Below are 24,878 nucleotides of genomic sequence, written 5' to 3' on the forward strand. Positions count from 1 at the left end.
AATAACGGAGTGGGCAACGACATGGCAAATGAGGTTTAATGTGGAGAAATGTAAGGTTTTTGCACTTTGGGACTAAAAACATAAAAACACAATACACGTTAGGGGGGGAACCCTTGGGGGAATCAAAAATGGAGAAAGATCTGGGAGTCTTGGTTGATGATAGATTAGGCAATAGCATGCAATGTCAAGCGGCAGCTGCCAAAGCCAGCAGATTATTAGCATGCATAAAGAAAGGGATGTATTCCAGAGATAAGACTATAATCCTTCCACTTTATAAAACTCTGGTCCGACCGCATCTGGAGTATTCTGTCCAGTTCTGGTCACCAGTCCTCAGGAGGGATGTGTTGGAGCTGGAGAGAGTCCAGAGAAGGGCAACTAAACTAATTAGGGGATTGGAGGACCTTAACTATGAAGAGTGCACCCCTCCCATTCTATCTTTTCATGTGACAACACTGAAGAAATGAGACTTTGCTACAATGTAAAGTAGTGAGTGTACAGCTTGTATAAGTGCCGGTTCGCACTGTTCCGACTTGGTCGCCTCACAAGTAGCGGACCGCGCTGTGCAATTGGAACCGTTCTAATAGGAGTGACACAAGTCGCTCCGACTTAGAAAAAGGTTCCTGCACTACTTTGGGGCGACCTCGGAGCGACTTGCATTGACTTCCATTATGTGAAGTCGTTGCAAGCCGCGCCGAAGTCGCGGTGCATGACTCGCCTGAAGTCGTGTCGCCCTAGTTTGAACCGATCCTACAGCTTGTATAACAGTGTAAATTTGCTGTCCCCTCAAAATAACTCAACACACAGCCATTAATGTCTAAACCACTGGCAACAAAAGTCAGTACACCCCTAAGTGACAATCTCCAAATTGGGCCCAAAGTGTCAATATTTTGTGTGACCACCATTATTTTCCAGCACTGCCTTAACCCTCTTGGGCATGGAGGTCACCAGAGCTTCACAGGTTGTCACTGGAGTCCTCTTCCCCTCCTCCATGATGACATCACAGAGCTGGTGGATGTTAGAGACCTTGCGCTCCTCCACCTTCCGTTTGAGGATGTCCCACAGATGCTCAATAGGGTTTAGGTCTGGAGACATGCTTGGCCAGTCCATCACCTTTACCCTCAGCTTCTTTAGCAAGGCAGTGGTCATCTTGGAGGTGTTTGGGGTCGTTATGTTGGAATACTGCCCTGCGGCCCAGTCTCTGAAGGGAGGGGATCATGCTCTGCTTCAGTATGTCACAGTACATGTTGGCATTCATGGTTCCCTCAATGAACTGTATCCATTGTATATACCGTATACTGTGTATGTATCCAGTGTATATACCGTATACTGTGTATCCATTGTTTCCCGGTGTCACCATTGTGGGTCTCTCCTTCCTCAGGGTTGCACTAAGGGGTCACACAGCAATGAGAAACCTCCATAAACTAAACCCGACATCTCTGGAAGCAAAGCGGGGTGTGACGGCGGGGCCCCTGAGATCATTGTACGGGGCCCCAAGTCTGCAGAGAAGATGATGAAGGAGAGGCCGAGGCAATGATAGTTCATGTCTGTGTGGGGGGGGGGGGGAGTGTTGGGTGATGGCGGGCTCCTTCTTCAAGTATAATGATAGATGGTGGGTGGGTGGGGACAGTCCTTATTAAGGAGTTCCTGTGCAGCCCACCCTCTCTGTGGCAATGATATGGAGTTGCCCCCCTCTCCATGGGCAATGATATGGAGTTACCCCCCTCTCCATGGGCAATGATATGAAGTCCCCCCACTCCATGGGCAATGATATGGAGTTGCTCCTTCATTTGCCAATGATATGGAGTCCCCCCTCCCCCCCCCCAGCGGTGTCTGTGTGCACGGTGGGGGTATTACAGTCAGGTCTCTCTGTTGTTGCAGCACACAGGAGGAGATGCGCCCACTTCTGGTGAAAGTTTCCCGCTCATTAGAAGAAGAGTTGGAGAAGCTGACGTTGTCGGTGAAGTCGGACGCTCAGATAAAAGGTGAGGAGGGGGGGCGGTATAAGCCCCGGCACAGTTTATGAAGCACGCCCCCCATCTTCTCTGGAAATGTGGAATTTTTTGCTGTTATAATCACAGTTTTGCAGTTCTACAATAAATTAATTCATCATCCTTTATGTCTGCTACAGAGGAGGCGGGGGTGGCAGCTCTGGGGACACGGTGTAAACGCTCCGGCTGTAAAGAGGTGAGGGGGCGGTAATGTGTGTACGAGGGTGAATGGGGGCGGTATTGTGTGTACAGAGGAAAGGGGGGCAGTAATGTGTGTACAGAGGTGGGGGGGGGGCAGTAATGTGTGTACGGAGGTGAGGGGGGGCAGTAATGTGTGTACAGAGGTGAGGGGGGTGGGAATATCCTTGATTATAGAACTGATTATCTCCAATCTGCTCTACAGATTCACCAAGGGGCGGAGAGTGAGGAGGGGGCGTGTCTTCATCACCCCGGGGTCCCCGTCTTCCATGAAGGGTGAGGAGATTTCTGTACCCCGACATCCCGTCATTCACCATTGCCTCGACACCCCACCATTCCCCTGACACCCCGTCATTCAGCAATTTCCCAACTTCCCATCATTCCCCATTCCCCCGACTTCCTGCCATTACCCATTCCCCCGACACCCCGCCATTCACCATTCCCCCGACACCCCGTCATTCCCCCGACACCCCCATCATTCCCCATTCTCCCCGACATCCCCATTCTCCCGACACCCCATCATTCCCTATTCCCCCCGACATCCCCATTCCCCAACTTCCTGTCATTCCCCATTCCCCCGACTTCCTGTCATTCCCCATTCCCCCCGACAACCCCCATTCCCCCGACTTCCTGTCATTCCCCTTTCCCCCCGACATCCCATCATTCCCCATTCCCCCACACCCCACCATTTCCCAGTCACCCTGCCATTTCCCCGACATCCCGTCATTCACCATTTCCCTGACTTCCCTACGCACGACATCGCCGACCTTCCCTACGCACGACATGACTGCACTGCACACCATCACACATACATGACACGCACAATGCCTCTCCCCCTCCCATATATACTGCATTCCTTCTGGTGATGTCACAGCTCTCAGTATACACAATGTATCCTCCCTGTAGGATGAAGTATTTGTCCTGCTGCTGCATCAAAACATGCAACTTCAATGAATTCCTGAATCAGAAGGGATGTACTAACGGGAGAAATCTGTGGGTGCAAATTCTGGGGAAACAGGTGAGGGCGGGCAGCAATCATCACAACACTAGTCATACTCCTATTACTACTACTACTTCTACTAGTGCTACTACTACTACAACAAATACTACCACCACCACCACCACCACGTCATACAGTATGGAGGTGTAATAAATTAAATCCTCCAGCAGATGGCGCCATCATACAGTATGGAGGTGTAATAATATAAATACTCCAGCAGGGGGCGCCATCATACAGTATGGAGGTGTAATAATATAAATACTCCAGCAGGGGGCATCATCATACAATATGGAGGTGTAATACTATAAATCCTCCAGCAGGGGGCGCCATCATACAGTATGGAGGTGTAATAATATAAATCCTCCAGCAGGGGGAGCCATCATACAGTATGGAGGTGTAATAATATAAATCCTCCAGCAGTGGGAGCCATCATACAATATGGAGGTGTAATAATATAAATCCTCCAGCAGGTGGCGCCGTCACACAGGTGGTGTAATAATATAAATCCTCCAGCAGGTGGCGCCATCATACAAGTATGGAGGTGTAATAATATAAACCATCCAGCAGGTTGCGCTGTCATACAGTATGGAGGTGTAATAATATAAATCCTCCAGCAGGGGGAGCCATCATACAGTATGGAGGTGTAATAATATAAATCCTCCAGCAGGGGGAGCCATCATACAGTATGGAGGTAAAATAATATAAATCCTCCAGCAGGTGGCGAAATTATACAGTATGGAGGTGTAATAATATAAATCCTCCAGCAGGGGGAGCCATCATACAGTATGGAGGTAAAATAATATAAATCCTCCAGCAGGGGGCGCCATCATACAGTATAGAGGTCTAATGATTTAAATCCTCCAGCAGGTGGAGCCATCATACAGTATGGAGGTGTAATGATATAAATCCTCCAGCAGGTGGCGCAATCATACAGTAACGAGGTGTAAAAATATAAATCCTCCAGCAGGTGGCTCCATCATACAGTATGGAGGTGAAATAATATAAATTCTCCAGCAGGCGGCGCCATCATACAGTATGGAGGTTAAATAATATAAATCCTCCAGCAGGGGGCGCCATCATACAGTATGGAGGTGTAATAATGTCGCCACCTGCTGGAGGATTTATATTATTTAACCTCCATACTGTATGATGGCGCCGCCTGCTGGAGGATTTATATCATACAGTATGGAGGTGTAAAAATATAAATCCTCCGGAAGGTGGCGCCATCATACAGTATGGAGGTGTAATAATATAAATCCTCCAGCAGGGGGAGCCATCATACAGTATGGAGATGTAATAATATAAATCCTCCAGCAGGGGGTGCCATCATACAGTATGGAGCTGTAATAATATAAATCCTCCAGCATGTGGCGGCATCATACAGTATGGAGGTGTAATAATATAAATCCTCCAGCAGGGGGAGCCATCATACAGTATGGAGGTGTAATAATATAAATCCTCCAGCAGGTGGCGCCATCATACATTATGGAGGTGTAATAATATACGTCCTCCAGATGGTGGGACCATCATACAGTATGGAGGTGTTATAATACAAAATCCTCCAGCAGGTGGCATCATCATACAGTATGGAGGTGAAATAATATAAATTCTCCAGCAGGGGGAGCCTTCATACACTATGGAGGTGTAATAATATAAATCCTCCAGCAGGTGGCGCCACCATACAGTATGGAGGTGAAATAATATAAATCCTCCAGCAGGTGGCGCCATCATACAGTATGGAGGTTAAATAATATAAATCCTCCAGCAGGTGGCGCCATCATACAGTATGGAGGTTAAATAATATAAATCCTCCAGCAGGTGGCACCGTCATACAGTATGGAGATGTAATAATATAAATCCTCCAGCAGGTGGCGCCATCATACAGTATGGAGGTGAAATAATATAAATTCTCCAGCAGGTGGAGACATCATACATTATGGAGGTGTAATAATATAAATCCTCCAGCAGGTGGTGCCATCATACAGTATGGAGGTGAAATAATATAAATTCTCCAGCAGGGCGAGCCATCATACAGTATGGAGGTGTAATAATATAAATCCTCCAGCAGGTGGCGCCATCATACAGTATGGAGGTTAAATAATATAAATTCTCCAGCAGGGCGAGCCATCATACAGTATGGAGGAATAAAAATATAAATCCGCCAGCAGATGGCGCCATCATACAGTATGGAGATTAAATAATATAAATCCTCCAGCAGGTGGCTCCATCATACAGTATGGAGGTGTAATAATATAAATTCTACAGCAGGTGGAGACATCGTACAGTATGGAGGTGAAATAATATAAATTCTCCAGCAGGGGGAGCCATTATACAATATGGAGGTGTAATAATATAAATCCTCCAGCAGGTGGCGTCATTATACAGTATGAAGGTGTAATAATATAAATTCTCCAGCAAGTGGAGACATCATACAGTATGGAGGTGAAAAATTATAAATTCTCCAGCAGGGGGAGCCATCATACAGTATGGAGGTGAAATAATATAAATTCTCCAGCAGGGGGAGCCATCATACAGTATAGAGGTGTAATAATATAAATTCTCCAGCAGGTGGCGCCATCATACAGTATGGAGTTGTAAAAATATAAATCCTCCAACAACTGGCTCCATCATAAAGTATGCAGGTGTAATAATATAAATCCTCCAGCAGGGGGAGCCATCATACAGTATGGAAGTGTAATAATATAAATCCTCCAGCAGGTGGAGCCATCATACAGTATGGAGGTGTAATAATATAAATCCTCCAGCAGGTGGCGTCATTATACAGTATGAAGGTGTAATAATATAAATTCTCCAGCAAGTGGAGACATCATACAGTATGGAGGTGAAATAATATAAATTCTCCAGCAGGGGGAGCCATCATACAGTATGGAGGTGTAATAATATAAATCCTCCAGCAGGTGGCGCGATCATACAGTATGGAGGTGTAATAATATAAATCCTCCAGCAGGTGGCGCCATCATACAGTATAGAGGAGTAATAATATAAATTCTCCAGCAGAGGGAGCCATCATACAGTATGGAGGTGTACTAATATAAATCCTCCAGCAGGTGGCGCCATCATACATTATGGAGTTTAAATTATATCAATCCTCCAGCAGGTGGCTCCATCATAAAGTATGGAGGTGTAATAATATAAATCCTCCAGCAGGTGGCGCCATCATAAAGTATGGAGGTGTAATAATATAAATCCTCCAGCGGGTGGACCATCATACAGTATGGAGGTGTAAAAATATAAATCCTCCAGCAGGGGGTGCCATCATACAGTATGAAGGTGTAATAATACAAATCCTCCAGCAGGTGGAGACATCATACAGTATGGAGGTGTAATAAAATAAATTCTCCAGCAATGGGAGCCATCATACAGTATGGAGGTGTAATAATATAAATCCTGAAGCAGGTGGCGCCATCATACAGTATGGAGGTTAAATAACATCAATCCTCCAGCAGGGGGTGCCATCATACAGTATGGAGGTGTAATAATATAAATCCTCCAGCAGGTGGAGACATCATACAGTATGGAGGTGTAAAAATATAAATCCTCCAGCAGGGGGTGCCATCATACAGTATGAAGGTGTAATAATACAAATCCTCCAGCAGGTGGAGACATCATACAGTATGGAGGTGTAATAAAATAAATTCTCCAGCAATGGGAGCCATCATACAGTATGGAGGTGTAATAATATAAATCCTGAAGCAGGTGGCGCCATCATACAGTATGGAGGTTAAATAACATCAATCCTCCAGCAGGTGGAGACATCATACAGTATGGAGGTGAAATAATATAAATTCTCCAGCAGGTGGAGACATCATACAGTATGGAGGTGAAATAATATAAATTCTCCAGCAGGTGGAGACATCATACATTATGGAGGTGTAATAATATAAATCCTCCAGCAGGTGGTGCCATCATACAGTATGGAGGAGTAATAATATAAATCCTCCAGCAGGTGGAGACATCATACAGTATGGTAGTGAAATCATATAAATTCTCCAGCAGGTGGAGACATCATAGATTATGGAGGTGTAATAATATAAATCCTCCAGAAGGTGGTGCCATCATACAGTATGGAGGTGTAATAATATAAATCCTCCAGCAGGGCGAGCCATCATACAGTATGGAGGTGTAATAATATAAATCCTCCAGCAGGTGGAGACATCATACAGTATGGAGGTGAAATAATATAAATTCTCCAGCAGGTGGAGACATCATACATTATGGAGGTGTAATAATATAAATCCTCCAGCAGGTGGTGCCATCATACAGTATGGAGGTGAAATAATATAAATTCTCCAGCAGGGCGAGCCATCATACAGTATGGAGGTGTAATAATATAAATCCTCCAGCAGGTGGCGCCATCATACAGTATGGAGGTTAAATAATATAAATTCTCCAGCAGGGCGAGCCATCATACAGTATGGAGGAATAAAAATATAAATCCGCCAGCAGATGGCGCCATCATACAGTATGGAGATTAAATAATATAAATCCTCCAGCAGGTGGCTCCATCATACAGTATGGAGGTGTAATAATATAAATTCTACAGCAGGTGGAGACATCGTACAGTATGGAGGTGAAATAATATAAATTCTCCAGCAGGGGGAGCCATTATACAATATGGAGGTGTAATAATATAAATCCTCCAGCAGGTGGCGTCATTATACAGTATGAAGGTGTAATAATATAAATTCTCCAGCAAGTGGAGACATCATACAGTATGGAGGTGAAATAATATAAATTCTCCAGCAGGGGGAGCCATCATACAGTATGGAGGTGAAATAATATAAATTCTCCAGCAGGGGGAGCCATCATACAGTATAGAGGTGTAATAATATAAATTTTCCAGCAGGTGGCGCCATCATACAGTATGGAGTTGTAAAAATATAAATCCTTCAACAACTGGCTCCATCATAAAGTATGCAGGTGTAATAATATAAATCCTCCAGCAGGGGGAGCCATCATACAGTATGGAAGTGTAATAATATAAATCCTCCAGCAGGTGGAGCCATCATACAGTATGGAGGTGTAATAATATAAATCCGCCAGCAGGGGGAGCCATCATACAGTATGGAGGTGTAATAATATAAATCCGCCAGCAGGGGGTGCCATCATACAGTATGGAGGTGTAATAATATAAATCCTGCAGCAGGTGGCGCCATCATACAGTATGGAGGTTAAAAAAATATCAATCCTCCAGCAGGTGGCTCCATCATAAAGTATGGAGGTGTAATATTATAAATCCTCCAGCAGGTGGACCCATCATGCAGTATGGAGGTGTAAAAATATAAATCCTCCAGCAGGTGGAGACATCATACAGTATGGAGGTATAATAATATAAATTCTCCAGCAGGTGGAGACATCATACAGTATGGAGGTGTAAAAATATAAATTCTCCAGCAGGTGGAGACATCATACAGTATGGAGGTGTAATAATATAAATTCTCCAGCAGAGGGAGCAATCATACAGTATGGAGGTGTAATAAAATAAATCCTCCAGCAGGTGGCGCCATCATACAGTATGGAGGTTAAATAATATCAATCCTCCAGTAGGTGGCGCCATCATACAGTATGGAGGTGTAATGATATAAATCCTCCAGCAGGTGGACCCATCATACAGTATGGAGGTTAAATAATATAAATCCTCCAGCAGGTGGCACCATCATACAGTATGGAGGTGTAATAATATAAATCTTACAGCAGGTGGCGCCATCATACAGTATGGAGGTTAAATAATATAAATCCTCCAGAAGGTGGCTCCATCATAAAGTATGGAGGTGTAATAATATAAATCCGCCAGCAGGGGGAGCCATCATACAGTATGGAGGTGTAATAATATTAATCCTGCAGCAGGGGAAGCCATCATACAGTATGGAGGTGTAATAATATAAATCCTCCAGCAGGTGGCGCCATCATACAGTATGGAGGTGTAATAATATAAATCCTCCAGCAGGTGGCGCCATCATACAGTATGGAGGTATAATAATATAAATCCTGCAGCAGGTGGCGCCATCATACAGTATGGAGGTTAAATAATATCAATCCTCCAGCAGGTGGCTCCATCATAAAGTATGGAGGTGTAAAAATATAAATCCTCCAGCAGGGGGTGCCATCATAATGTATGGAGGTGTAATAATATAAATTCTCCAGAAGGTGGAGACATCATACAGTATGGAGGTGTAAAAATAAAAATTCTCCAGCAGGTGGAGACATCATACAGTATGGAGGTGTAATAATATTAATCCTCCAGCAGGTGGAGACATCATACAGTATGGAGGTGTAATAATATAAATCATCCAGCAGGTGGCGCCATCATACAGTATGGAGGTGTAATAATATAAATTCTCCAGCAGGTGAAGACATCATACAGTATGGAGGTGTAATAATATAAATCCTCCAGCAGGTGGTGCAATCATACAGTATGGAGGTGTAATAATATAAATCCTCCAGCAGGGGGTGCCATCACACAGGTGAAGGTGTAATAATATAAATTCTCCAGCAGGTGGCGCCATCATACAGTATGGAGGTGAAATAATATAAATCCTCCAGCAGGGGGAGCCATCATACAGTATGGAGGTGTAGTAATATAAATCCTCCAACAGGTGGCGCCATCATACAGTATGGAGGTGTAATAATATAAATCCTCTAGCAGGGGGAGCCACCATACAGTATGGAGGTGTAATGATACAAAACCCTCCAGCAGGTGACGCCATCATAGAGTATGGAGCTGTAATAATATAAATTCTCCAGCGGGGGGAGCCATCATACAGTATGGAGATGTATTAATATAAATCCTCCAACATGTGGCGCCATCATACAGTATGGAGGTGTAATAATATTAATCCTCCAGCAGGCGGAGCCATCATACAGTATGGAGGTGTAATAATATTAATCCTCCAGGAGGTGGAGCCATCATACAGTATGGAGGTGTAATAATATAAATTCTCCAGCAGGTGGAGCCATCATACAGTATGGAGGTGTAATAATATAAATCCTCCAGCAGGTGGACCCATCATACAGTATGGAGGTGTAATAATATAAATCCTCCAGCAGGTGGCGCCATCATACAGTATGGAGGTGTAATAATATAAATTCTCCAGCAGGGGGAGCCATCATACAGTATGGAGGTGTAATAATATAAATCCTGCAGCAGGTGGCGCCATCATACAGTATGGAGGTGTAATAATATAAATTCTCCAGCAGGGGGAGCCATCATACAGAATGGAGGTGTAATAATACAAATCCTGCAGCAGGTGGCGCCATCATACAGTATGGAGGTTAAATAATATCATTCCTCCAGCAGGTGGCTCCATCATAAAGTATGGAGGTATAATAATATAAATTCTCCAGCAGGTGGAGACATCATACAGTATGGAGGTGTAAAAATATAAATTCTCCAGCAGGTGGAGACATCATACAGTATAGAGGTGTAATAATATAAATTCTCCAGCAGGGGGAGCCATCATACAGTATAGAGTTGTAATAATATAAATCCTGCAGCAGGTGGCGCCATCATACAGTATGGAGGTTAAATAATATCAATCCTCCAGCAGGTGGCTCCATCATAAAGTATGGAGGTATAATAATATAAATTCTCCAGCAGGTGGAGACATCATAAAGTATGGAGGTGTAATAATATTAATCCTCCAGCAGGTGGAGACATCATACAGTATGGAGGTGTAATAATATAAATTCTCCAGCAGGTGGAGACATCATACAGTATGGAGGTGTAATAATATAAATCCTCCAGCAGGTGGCGAGATCATACAGTATGGAGGTGTAATAATATAAATCGTCCAGCAGGGGGCGCCATCACACAGGTGGAGGTGTAATAATATAAATCCTCCAGCAGGTGGCGCCATCATACAGTATGGAGGTGAAATAATATAAATCCTCCAGCAGGTGGCGCCATCATACAGTATGGAGGTGTAAAAATATAAATCCTCCAACAGGTGGCTCAATCATAAAGTATGCAGGTGTAATAATATAAATCCTCCAGCAGGGGGAGCCATCATACAGTATGGAGGTGTAATAATATAAATCCTCCAGCAGGTGGAGCCATCATACAGTATGGAGGTGTAATGATATAAAACCCTCCAGCAGGTGGCGCCATCATACAGTATGGAGGTGTAATAATATAAATTCTCCAGCAGGGGGAGCCATCATACAGTATGGAGGTGTAATAATATAAATTCTCCAGCAGGGGGAGCCATCATACAGTATGGAGGTGTAATAATATAAATCCTCCAGCAGGTGGACCCATCATACAGTATGGAGGTGTAATAATATAAATCCTCCAGCAGGTGATGCCATCATACAGTATGGAGGTTAAATAATATAAATCCCCCAGCAGGTGGTGCCATCATACAGTATGGAGGTGTAATAATATAAATCCCCCAGCAGGTGGTGCCATCATACAGTATGGAGGTGTAATAATATAAATCATCCAGCAGGGGGAGCCATCATACAGTGTGGAGGTGTAATAATATAAATCCTCCAGAAGATGGCGCCATCATAAAGTATGGAGATTAAATAATATAAATCCTCCAGCAGGTGACGCCATCATACAGTATGGAGGTGTAATAATATAAATCATCCAGCAGGGGGAGTAATCATACAGCATGGAGGTGTAAAAATATAAATCCTCCAGCAGGGGGTACTATCAGAAAGTATGGAGGTTAAATAATATAAATCCTCCAGCAGGTGGAGACATCATACAGTATAGAGGTGAAAAAATATAAATTCTCCAGCAGGGGGAGCCATCATACAGTATGGAGGTGTAATAATATAAATCCTCCATCAGGTGGCTCCATCATAAGGTATGGAGGTGTAATAATATAAATCCGCCAGCAGGGGGAGCCATAATACAGTATGGAGGTGTAATAATATTAATCCATCAGCAGGGGGAGCCATCATACAGTATGGAGGTGTAATAATATAAATCCTCCTGCAGGTGGCGCCATCATACAGTATGGAGGTGTAATAATATAAATTCTCCAGAAGGTGGTGCCCTCATACAGTATGGAGGTGTAATAATATAAATTCTCCACCAGGGGGAGCCATCATACAGTATGGAGGTGTAATAATATAAATCCTCCAGCAGGTGGCGACATCATACATTATGGAGGTGAGGTGAAATAATATAAATCCTCCAGCAGGTGGGGCCATCATACAGTATGGAGGTGTAATAATATAAATCCTCCAGCAGGTGGCGACATCATACATTATGGAGGTGAAATAATATAAATTCTCCAGCAGGGGGAGCCATCATACAGTATGGAGATGTAATAATATAAATCCTCCAGCAGGGGGTGCCATCATACAGTATGAAGGTGTAATAATATAAATCATCCAGTATGTGGTGGCATCATACAGTATGGAGGTGTAATGATATAAATCCCTCAGCAGGGGGAGCCATCATACAGTATGGAGGTGTAATAATATAAATCCTCCAGCAGGTGGCACCATCATACATTATGGAGGTGAAATAATATAAATCTTCCAGCAAGTGGGGCTGTCATACAGTATGGAGGTGTTATAATACAAAATCCTCCAGCAGGTGGCGCCATCATACAGTATGGAAGTGTATTAATATAAATCCTCCAGCAGGAGGCGCCATCATACAGTATGGAGGTGAAATAATATAAATTCTCCAGCAGGGGGAGCCATCATACAGTATGGAGGTGTAATAATATAAATCCTCCAGCAGGTGGCGCCATCATACAGTATGGAGGTGTAATAATATAAATCCTCCAGCAGCTGGCGGCATCATACAGTATGGAGGTGTAATAATATAAATCCTACAGCAGGTGGCGTCACCATACAGTATGGAGGTGAAATAATATAAATTCTCCAGCAGGGGGAGCCTTTATACAGTATGGAGGTTAAATAATATAAATCCTCCAGCAGGTGGCGCCATCATACAGTATGGATTTGTAATAATATAAATCATCCAGCAGGTTGCGCTTGTCATACAGTATGGAGGTGTAATAATATAAATCCTCCAGCAGGGGGAGCCATCATAGAGTACGGAGGTCTAATAATTTAAATCCTCCAGCAGGTGGAGCCATCATACAGTATGGAGGTGTAATGATATAAATCCTCCAGCAGGTGGCAAAATCATACAGTATAGAGGTGTAATAATATAAATCCTCCAGCAGGGGGCGCCATCATACAGTATAGAGGTGAAATAATATAAATTCTCCAGCAGTGGGAGCCATCATACAGTATGGAGGTGTAATAATATATATCCTCCAGCAGGTGGCAACATCATACAGTATGGAGGTGTAAAAATATAAATCCTCCAGCAGGTGGCGCCATCATACAGTATGGAGGTGTAATAATATAAATCCTCCAGCAGTGGGTGCCATCATACAGTATAGAGGTGAAATAATATTAATTCTCCAGCAGTGGGAGCCATCATACAGTATGGAGGTGTAATAATATATATCCTCCAGCAGGTGGCAACATCATACAGTATGGAGGTGTAAAAATATAAATCCTCCAGCAGGTGGCGCCATCATACAGTATGGAGGTGTAATAATATAAATCCTCCAGCAGTGGGTGCCATCATACAGTATGGAGGTGTAATAATATAAATCCTCCAGCATGTGGCGGCATCATACAGTATGGAGGCGTAATAATATAAATCCTCCAGCAGGGGGAGCCATCATACAGTATGGAGGTTAAATAACATAAATTCTCCAGCAGGTGGCTCCATCATACAGTATGGAAGTGTAATAATATAAATTCTCCAGCAGGTGGAGACATCATACAATATGGAGGTGAAATAATATAAATTCTCCAGCAGGTGGACCCATCATACAGTATGGAGGTTAATTAATATAAATCCTCCAGCAGGTGGCTCCATCATACAGTATGGAGGTGTAATAATATAAATCCTCCAGCAGGTGGTGCCATCATACAGTATTGAGGTGTAATAATAAAAATCCTCCAGCAGGTTTCGCCATCATACAGTATGGACGTGTAATAATATAAATTCTCCAGCAGGTGGAGACATTATACAGTATGGAGGTGAAATAATATAAATTCTCCAGCAGGGGGAGCCATTATACAGCATGGAGGTGTAATAATATAAATCCTCCAGCAGGTGGAGACATCATACAGTACGGAGGTGAAATAATATAAATCCTCCAGCAGGGGGAGCCATTATACAGCATGGAGGTGTAATAATATAAATTCTCCAGCAGGGGGTGCCATTATACAGTATGGAGGTGTAATAATATAAATCCTCCAGCAGGTGGCGCCATCATACAGTATAGAGGTGTAATAATATAAATCCTCCAGCAGGTGGCGCCATCATACAGTATGGAGGTTAAATAATATAAATCCTCCAGCAGGTGGCTCCATCATAAAGTATGGAGGTGTAATAATATAAATCCTCCAGCAGGGGGAGCCATCATACAGTATGGAGGTGTAATTATATAAATCTTCCAGCAGGTGGCGCCATCATACAGTATAGAGGAGTAATAATATAAATTCTCCAGCAGAGGGAGCCATCATACAGTATGGAGGTGTACTAATATAAATCCTCCAGCAGGTGGCGCCATCATACATTATGGAGGTTAAATTATATCAATCCTCCAGCAGGTGGCTCCATCATAAAGTATGGAGGTGTAATAATATAATTTCTCCAGCAGGTGGCGCCATCATAAAGTATGGAGGTGTAATAATATAAATCCTCCAGCGGGTGGACCATCATACAGTATGGAGGTGTAAAAATATAAATCCTCCAGCAGGGGGTGCCATCATACAGTATGAAGGTGTAATAATACAAATCCTCCAGCAGGTGGAGACATCATACAGTATGGAGGTGTAATAAAATAAATTCTCCAGCAATGGGAGCCATCATACAGTATGGAGGTGTAATAATATAAATCCTGAAGCAGGTGGCGCCATCATACAGTATGGAGGTTAAATAACATCAATCCTCCAGCAGGTGGAGACATCATACAGTATGGAGGTGAAATAATATAAATTCTCCAGCAGGTGGAGACATCATACAGTATGGAGGTGAAATAATATAAATTCTCCAGCAGGTGGAGACATCATACATTATGGAGGTGTAATAATATAAATCCTCCAGCAGGTGGTGCCATCATACAGTATGGAGGTGTAATAATATAAATCCTCCAGCAGGTGGAGACATCATACAGTATGGTAGTGAAATAATATAAATTCTCCAGCAGGTGGAGACATCATAGATTATGGAGGTGTAATAATATAAATCCTCCAGCAGGTGGTGCCATCATACAGTATGGAGGTGTAATAATATAAATCCTCCAGCAGGGGGAGCCATCATACAGTATGGAGGTGTAATAATATAAATCCTCCAGCAGGTGGAGACATCATACAGTATGGAGGTGAAATAATATAAATTCTCCAGCAGGTGGAGACATCATACATTATGGAGGTGTAATAATATAAATCCTCCAGCAGGTGGTGCCATCATACAGTATGGAGGTGAAATAATATAAATTCTCCAGCAGGGCGAGCCATCATACAGTATGGAGGTGTAATAATATAAATCCTCCAGCAGGTGGCGCCATCATACAGTATGGAGGTTAAATAATATAAATTCTCCAGCAGGGGGAGCCATTATACAATATGGAGGTGTAATAATATAAATCCTCCAGCAGGTGGCGTCATTATACAGTATGAAGGTGTAATAATATAAATTCTCCAGCAAGTGGAGACATCATACAGTATGGAGGTGAAATAATATAAATTCTCCAGCAGGGGGAGCCATCATACAGTATGGAGGTGAAATAATATAAATTCTCCAGCAGGGGGAGCCATCATACAGTATAGAGGTGTAATAATATAAATTTTCCAGCAGGTGGCGCCATCATACAGTATGGAGTTGTAAAAATATAAATCCTTCAACAACTGGCTCCATCATAAAGTATGCAGGTGTAATAATATAAATCCTCCAGCAGGGGGAGCCATCATACAGTATGGAAGTGTAATAATATAAATCCTCCAGCAGGTGGAGCCATCATACAGTATGGAGGTGTAATAATATAAATCCGCCAGCAGGGGGAGCCATCATACAGTATGGAGGTGTAATAATATAAATCCGCCAGCAGGGGGTGCCATCATACAGTATGGAGGTGTAATAATATAAATCCTGCAGCAGGTGGCGCCATCATACAGTATGGAGGTTAAAAAAATATCAATCCTCCAGCAGGTGGCTCCATCATAAAGTATGGAGGTGTAATATTATAAATCCTCCAGCAGGTGGACCCATCATGCAGTATGGAGGTGTAAAAATATAAATCCTCCAGCAGGTGGAGACATCATACAGTATGGAGGTATAATAATATAAATTCTCCAGCAGGTGGAGACATCATACAGTATGGAGGTGTAAAAATATAAATTCTCCAGCAGGTGGAGACATCATACAGTATGGAGGTGTAATAATATAAATTCTCCAGCAGAGGGAGCAATCATACAGTATGGAGGTGTAATAATATAAATCCTCCAGCAGGTGGCGCCATCATACAGTATGGAGGTTAAATAATATCAATCCTCCAGTAGGTGGCGCCATCATACAGTATGGAGGTGTAATGATATAAATCCTCCAGCAGGTGGACCCATCATACAGTATGGAGGTTAAATAATATAAATCCTCCAGCAGGTGGCACCATCATACAGTATGGAGGTGTAATAATATAAATCTTACAGCAGGTGGCGCCATCATACAGTATGGAGGTTAAATAATATAAATCCTCCAGAAGGTGGCTCCATCATAAAGTATGGAGGTGTAATAATATAAATCCGCCAGCAGGGGGAGCCATCATACAGTATGGAGGTTTAATAATATTAATCCTGCAGCAGGGGAAGCCATCATACAGTATGGAGGTGTAATAATATAAATCCTCCAGCAGGTGGCGCCATCATACAGTATGGAGGTGTAATAATATAAATCCTCCAGCAGGTTGCGCCATCATACAGTATGGAGGTATAATAATATAAATCCTGCAGCAGGTGGCGCCATCATACAGTATGGAGGTTAAATAATATCAATCCTCCAGCAGGTGGCTCCATCATAAAGTATGGAGGTGTAAAAATATAAATCCTCCAGCAGGGGGTGCCATCATACTGTATGGAGGTGTAATAATATAAATTCTCCAGAAGGTGGAGACATCATACAGTATGGAGGTGTAAAAATAAAAATTCTCCAGCAGGTGGAGACATCATACAGTATGGAGGTGTAATAATATTAATCCTCCAGCAGGTGGAGACATCATACAGTATGGAGGTGTAATAATATAAATCATCCAGCAGGTGGCGCCATCATACAGTATGGAGGTGTAATAATATAAATTCTCCAGCAGGTGAAGACATCATACAGTATGGAGGTGTAATAATATAAATCCTCCAGCAGGTTGTGCAATCATACAGTATGGAGGTGTAATAATATAAATCCTCCAGCAGGGGGTGCCATCACACAGGTGAAGGTGTAATAATATAAATTCTCCAGCAGGTGGCGCCATCATACAGTATGGAGGTGAAATAATATAAATCCTCCAGCAGGGGGAGCCATCATACAGTATGGAGGTGTAGTAATATAAATCCTCCAACAGGTGGCGCCATCATACAGTATGGAGGTGTAATAATATAAATCCTCTAGCAGGGGGAGCCACCATACAGTATGGAGGTGTAATGATACAAAACCCTCCAGCAGGTGGCGCCATCATAGAGTATGGAGCTGTAATAATATAAATTCTCCAGCGGGGGGAGCCATCATACAGTATGGAGATGTATTAATATAAATCCTCCAACATGTGGCGCCATCATACAGTATGGAGGTGTAATAATTTTAATCCTCCAGCAGGCGGAGCCATCATACAGTATGGAGGTGTAATAATATTAATCCTCCAGGAGGTGGAGCCATCATACAGTATGGAGGTGTAATAATATAAATCCTCCAGCAGGTGGACCCATCATACAGTATGGAGGTGTAAAAATATAAATCCTCCAGCAGGGGGTGCCATCATACAGTATGGAGGTGTAATAATATAAATTCTCCAGCAGAGGGAGCAATCATACAGTATGGAGGTGTAATGATATAAATCCTCCAGCAGGTGGACCCATCATACAGTATGGAGGTTAAATAATATAAATCCTCCAGCAGGTGGCACCATCATACAGTATGGAGGTGTAATAATATAAATCTTACAGCAGGTGGCGCCATCATACAGTATGGAGGTTAAATAATATAAATCCTCCAGAAGGTGGCTCCATCATAAAGTATGGAGGTGTAATAATATAAATCCGCCAGCAGGGGGAGCCATCATACAGTATGGAGGTGTAATAATATTAATCCTGCAGCAGGGGAAGCCATCATACAGTATGGAGGTGTAATAATATAAATCCTCCAGCAGGTGGCGCCATCATACAGTATGGAGGTGTAATAATATAAATCCTCCAGCAGGTGGCGCCATCATACAGTATGGAGGTATAATAATATAAATCCTGCAGCAGGTGGCGCCATCATACAGTATGGAGGTTAAATAATATCAATCCTCCAGCAGGTGGCTCCATCATAAAGTATGGAGGTGTAAAAATATAAATCCTCCAGCAGGGGGTGCCATCATACTGTATGGAGGTGTAATAATATAAATTCTCCAGAAGGTGGAGACATCATACAGTATGGAGGTGTAAAAATATAAATTCTCCAGCAGGTGGAGACATCATACAGTATGGAGGTGTAATAATATTAATCCTCCAGCAGGTGGAGACATCATACAGTATGGAGGTGTAATAATATAAATCATCCAGCAGGTGGCGCCATCATACAGTATGGAGGTGTAATAATATAAATTCTCCAGCAGGTGAAGACATCATACAGTATGGAGGTGTAATAATATAAATCCTCCAGCAGGTGGTGCAATCATACAGTATGGAGGTGTAATAATATAAATCCTCCAGCAGGGGGTGCCATCACACAGGTGAAGGTGTAATAATATAAATTCTCCAGCAGGTGGCGCCATCATACAGTATGGAGGTGAAATAATATAAATCCTCCAGCAGGGGGAGCCATCATACAGTATGGAGGTGTAGTAATATAAATCCTCCAACAGGTGGCGCCATCATACAGTATGGAGGTGTAATAATATAAATCCTCTAGCAGGGGGAGCCACCATACAGTATGGAGGTGTAATGATACAAAACCCTCCAGCAGGTGGCGCCATCATAGAGTATGGAGCTGTAATAATATAAATTCTCCAGCGGGGGGAGCCATCATACAGTATGGAGATGTATTAATATAAATCCTCCAACATGTGGCGCCATCATACAGTATGGAGGTGTAATAATATTAATCCTCCAGCAGGCGGAGCCATCATACAGTATGGAGGTGTAATAATATTAATCCTCCAGGAGGTGGAGCCATCATACAGTATGGAGGTGTAATAATATAAATTCTCCAGCAGGTGGAGCCATCATACAGTATGGAGGTGTAATAATATAAATCCTCCAGCAGGTGGACCCATCATACAGTATGGAGGTGTAATAATATAAATCCTCCAGCAGGTGGCGCCATCATACAGTATGGAGGTGTAATAATATAAATTCTCCAGCAGGGGGAGCCATCATACAGTATGGAGGTGTAATAATATAAATCCTGCAGCAGGTGGCGCCATCATACAGTATGGAGGTGTAATAATATAAATTCTCCAGCAGGGGGAGCCATCATACAGAATGGAGGTGTAATAATACAAATCCTGCAGCAGGTGGCGCCATCATACAGTATGGAGGTTAAATAATATCATTCCTCCAGCAGGTGGCTCCATCATAAAGTATGGAGGTATAATAATATAAATTCTCCAGCAGGTGGAGACATCATACAGTATGGAGGTGTAAAAATATAAATTCTCCAGCAGGTGGAGACATCATACAGTATAGAGGTGTAATAATATAAATTCTCCAGCAGGGGGAGCCATCATACAGTATGGAGGTGTAATAATATAAATCCTGCAGCAGGTGGCGCCATCATACAGTATGGAGGTTAAATAATATCAATCCTCCAGCAGGTGGCTCCATCATAAAGTATGGAGGTATAATAATATAAATTCTCCAGCAGGTGGAGACATCATAAAGTATGGAGGTGTAATAATATTAATCCTCCAGCAGGTGGAGACATCATACAGTATGGAGGTGTAATAATATAAATTCTCCAGCAGGTGGAGACATCATACAGTATGGAGGTGTAATAATATAAATCCTCCAGCAGGTGGCGAGATCATACAGTATGGAGGTGTAATAATATAAATCGTCCAGCAGGGGGCGCCATCACACAGGTGGAGGTGTAATAATATAAATCCTCCAGCAGGTGGCGCCATCATACAGTATGGAGGTGAAATAATATAAATCCTCCAGCAGGTGGCGCCATCATACAGTATGGAGGTGTAAAAATATAAATCCTCCAACAGGTGGCTCAATCATAAAGTATGCAGGTGTAATAATATAAATCCTCCAGCAGGAGGAGCCATCATACAGTATGGAGGTGTAATAATATAAATCCTCCAGCAGGTGGAGCCATCATACAGTATGGAGGTGTAATGATATAAAACCCTCCAGCAGGTGGCGCCATCATACAGTATGGAGGTGTAATAATATAAATTCTCCAGCAGGGGGAGCCATCATACAGTATGGAGGTGTAATAATATAAATTCTCCAGCAGGGGGAGCCATCATACAGTATGGAGGTGTAATAATATAAATCCTCCAGCAGGTGGACCCATCATACAGTATGGAGGTGTAATAATATAAATCCTCCAGCAGGTGATGCCATCATACAGTATGGAGGTTAAATAATATAAATCCCCCAGCAGGTGGTGCCATCATACAGTATGGAGGTGTAATAATATAAATCCCCCAGCAGGTGGTGCCATCATACAGTATGGAGGTGTAATAATATAAATCATCCAGCAGGGGGAGCCATCATACAGTGTGGAGGTGTAATAATATAAATCCTCCAGAAGATGGCGCCATCATAAAGTATGGAGATTAAATAATATAAATCCTCCAGCAGGTGACGCCATCATACAGTATGGAGGTGTAATAATATAAATCATCCAGCAGGGGGAGTAATCATACAGCATGGAGGTGTAAAAATATAAATCCTCCAGCAGGGGGTACTATCAGAAAGTATGGAGGTTAAATAATATAAATCCTCCAGCAGGTGGAGACATCATACAGTATAGAGGTGAAAAAATATAAATTCTCCAGCAGGGGGAGCCATCATACAGTATGGAGGTGTAATAATATAAATCCTCCATCAGGTGGCTCCATCATAAGGTATGGAGGTGTAATAATATAAATCCGCCAGCAGGGGGAGCCATAATACAGTATGGAGGTGTAATAATATTAATCCATCAGCAGGGGGAGCCATCATACAGTATGGAGGTGTAATAATATAAATCCTCCTGCAGGTGGCGCCATCATACAGTATGGAGGTGTAATAATATAAATTCTCCAGAAGGTGTTGCCCTCATACAGTATGGAGGTGTAATAATATAAATTCTCCACCAGGGGGAGCCATCATACAGTATGGAGGTGTAATAATATAAATCCTCCAGCAGGTGGCGACATCATACATTATGGAGGTGAGGTGAAATAATATAAATCCTCCAGCAGGTGGGGCCATCATACAGTATGGAGGTGTAATAATATAAATCCTCCAGCAGGTGGCGACATCATACATTATGGAGGTGAAATAATATAAATTCTCCAGCAGGGGGAGCCATCATACAGTATGGAGATGTAATAATATAAATCCTCCAGCAGGGGGTGCCATCATACAGTATGAAGGTGTAATAATATAAATCATCCAGTATGTGGTGGCATCATACAGTATGGAGGTGTAATGATATAAATCCCTCAGCAGGGGGAGCCATCATACAGTATGGAGGTGTAATAATATAAATCCTCCAGCAGGTGGCACCATCATACATTATGGAGGTGAAATAATATAAATCTTCCAGCAAGTGGGGCTGTCATACAGTATGGAGGTGTTATAATACAAAATCCTCCAGCAGGTGGCGCCATCATACAGTATGGAAGTGTATTAATATAAATCCTCCAGCAGGAGGCGCCATCATACAGTATGGAGGTGAAATAATATAAATTCTCCAGCAGGGGGAGCCATCATACAGTATGGAGGTGTAATAATATAAATCCTCCAGCAGGTGGCGCCATCATACAGTATGGAGGTGTAATAATATAAATCCTCCAGCAGCTGGCGGCATCATACAGTATGGAGGTGTAATAATATAAATCCTACAGCAGGTGGCGTCACCATACAGTATGGAGGTGAAATAATATAAATTCTCCAGCAGGGGGAGCCTTTATACAGTATGGAGGTTAAATAATATAAATCCTCCAGCAGGTGGCGCCATCATACAGTATGGATTTGTAATAATATAAATCATCCAGCAGGTTGCGCTTGTCATACAGTATGGAGGTGTAATAATATAAATCCTCCAGCAGGGGGAGCCATCATAGAGTACGGAGGTCTAATAATTTAAATCCTCCAGCAGGTGGAGCCATCATACAGTATGGAGGTGTAATGATATAAATCCTCCAGCAGGTGGCAAAATCATACAGTATAGAGGTGTAATAATATAAATCCTCCAGCAGGGGGCGCCATCATACAGTATAGAGGTGAAATAATATAAATTCTCCAGCAGTGGGAGCCATCATACAGTATGGAGGTGTAATAATATATATCCTCCAGCAGGTGGCAACATCATACAGTATGGAGGTGTAAAAATATAAATCCTCCAGCAGGTGGCGCCATCATACAGTATGGAGGTGTAATAATATAAATCCTCCAGCAGTGGGTGCCATCATACAGTATAGAGGTGAAATAATATTAATTCTCCAGCAGTGGGAGCCATCATACAGTATGGAGGTGTAATAATATATATCCTCCAGCAGGTGGCAACATCATACAGTATGGAGGTGTAAAAATATAAATCCTCCAGCAGGTGGCGCCATCATACAGTATGGAGGTGTAATAATATAAATCCTCCAGCAGTGGGTGCCATCATACAGTATGGAGGTGTAATAATATAAATCCTCCAGCATGTGGCGGCATCATACAGTATGGAGGCGTAATAATATAAATCCTCCAGCAGGGGGAGCCATCATACAGTATGGAGGTTAAATAACATAAATTCTCCAGCAGGTGGCTCCATCATACAGTATGGAAGTGTAATAATATAAATTCTCCAGCAGGTGGAGACATCATACAATATGGAGGTGAAATAATATAAATTCTCCAGCAGGTGGACCCATCATACAGTATGGAGGTTAATTAATATAAATCCTCCAGCAGGTGGCTCCATCATACAGTATGGAGGTGTAATAATATAAATCCTCCAGCAGGTGGTGCCATCATACAGTATTGAGGTGTAATAATAAAAATCCTCCAGCAGGTTTCGCCATCATACAGTATGGACGTGTAATAATATAAATTCTCCAGCAGGTGGAGACATTATACAGTATGGAGGTGAAATAATATAAATTCTCCAGCAGGGGGAGCCATTATACAGCATGGAGGTGTAATAATATAAATCCTCCAGCAGGTGGAGACATCATACAGTACGGAGGTGAAATAATATAAATCCTCCAGCAGGGGGAGCCATTATACAGCATGGAGGTGTAATAATATAAATTCTCCAGCAGGGGGTGCCATTATACAGTATGGAGGTGTAATAATATAAATCCTCCAGCAGGTGGCGCCATCATACAGTATAGAGGTGTAATAATATAAATCCTCCAGCAGGTGGCGCCATCATACAGTATGGAGGTTAAATAATATAAATCCTCCAGCAGGTGGCTCCATCATAAAGTATGGAGGTGTAATAATATAAATCCTCCAGCAGGGGGAGCCATCATACAGTATGGAGGTGTAATTATATAAATCTTCCAGCAGGTGGCGCCATCATACAGTATAGAGGAGTAATAATATAAATTCTCCAGCAGAGGGAGCCATCATACAGTATGGAGGTGTACTAATATAAATCCTCCAGCAGGTGGCGCCATCATACATTATGGAGGTTAAATTATATCAATCCTCCAGCAGGTGGCTCCATCATAAAGTATGGAGGTGTAATAATATAATTTCTCCAGCAGGTGGCGCCATCATAAAGTATGGAGGTGTAATAATATAAATCCTCCAGCGGGTGGACCATCATACAGTATGGAGGTGTAAAAATATAAATCCTCCAGCAGGGGGTGCCATCATACAGTATGAAGGTGTAATAATACAAATCCTCCAGCAGGTGGAGACATCATACAGTATGGAGGTGTAATAAAATAAATTCTCCAGCAATGGGAGCCATCATACAGTATGGAGGTGTAATAATATAAATCCTGAAGCAGGTGGCGCCATCATACAGTATGGAGGTTAAATAACATCAATCCTCCAGCAGGTGGAGACATCATACAGTATGGAGGTGAAATAATATAAATTCTCCAGCAGGTGGAGACATCATACAGTATGGAGGTGAAATAATATAAATTCTCCAGCAGGTGGAGACATCATACATTATGGAGGTGTAATAATATAAATCCTCCAGCAGGTGGTGCCATCATACAGTATGGAGGTGTAATAATATAAATCCTCCAGCAGGTGGAGACATC

The 24,878-nt window shown here is 42.6% G+C and overlaps 1 protein-coding gene across 1 annotated transcript in view; it reads left to right on the top strand.

Moving 5' to 3' along the window:
* Positions 1 to 1,443: 1,443 nt before the first annotated feature.
* LOC309543555 (cysteine and histidine-rich domain-containing protein 1-like) overlaps positions 1,444 to 24,878 on the top strand; it is a gene marked incomplete at both ends in the record, with an annotated part of 59,165 nt that continues 35,730 nt past the window's right edge. Inside the window, 5 exons of the mRNA XM_082276027.1 lie at positions 1,444 to 1,527; positions 1,879 to 1,982; positions 2,129 to 2,184; positions 2,392 to 2,462; positions 3,093 to 3,204. Of these exons, the coding sequence (XP_082132153.1) occupies positions 1,444 to 1,527; positions 1,879 to 1,982; positions 2,129 to 2,184; positions 2,392 to 2,462; positions 3,093 to 3,204 (427 nt within the window). The remainder of the gene's footprint in view (positions 1,528 to 1,878; positions 1,983 to 2,128; positions 2,185 to 2,391; positions 2,463 to 3,092; positions 3,205 to 24,878) is intronic.

Source organism: Pelophylax lessonae (genome assembly GCF_965119305.1).
Source record: "Pelophylax lessonae genome assembly, contig: HAP1_SCAFFOLD_204, whole genome shotgun sequence".
Taxonomy (NCBI): Eukaryota; Metazoa; Chordata; class Amphibia; order Anura; family Ranidae; genus Pelophylax; species Pelophylax lessonae.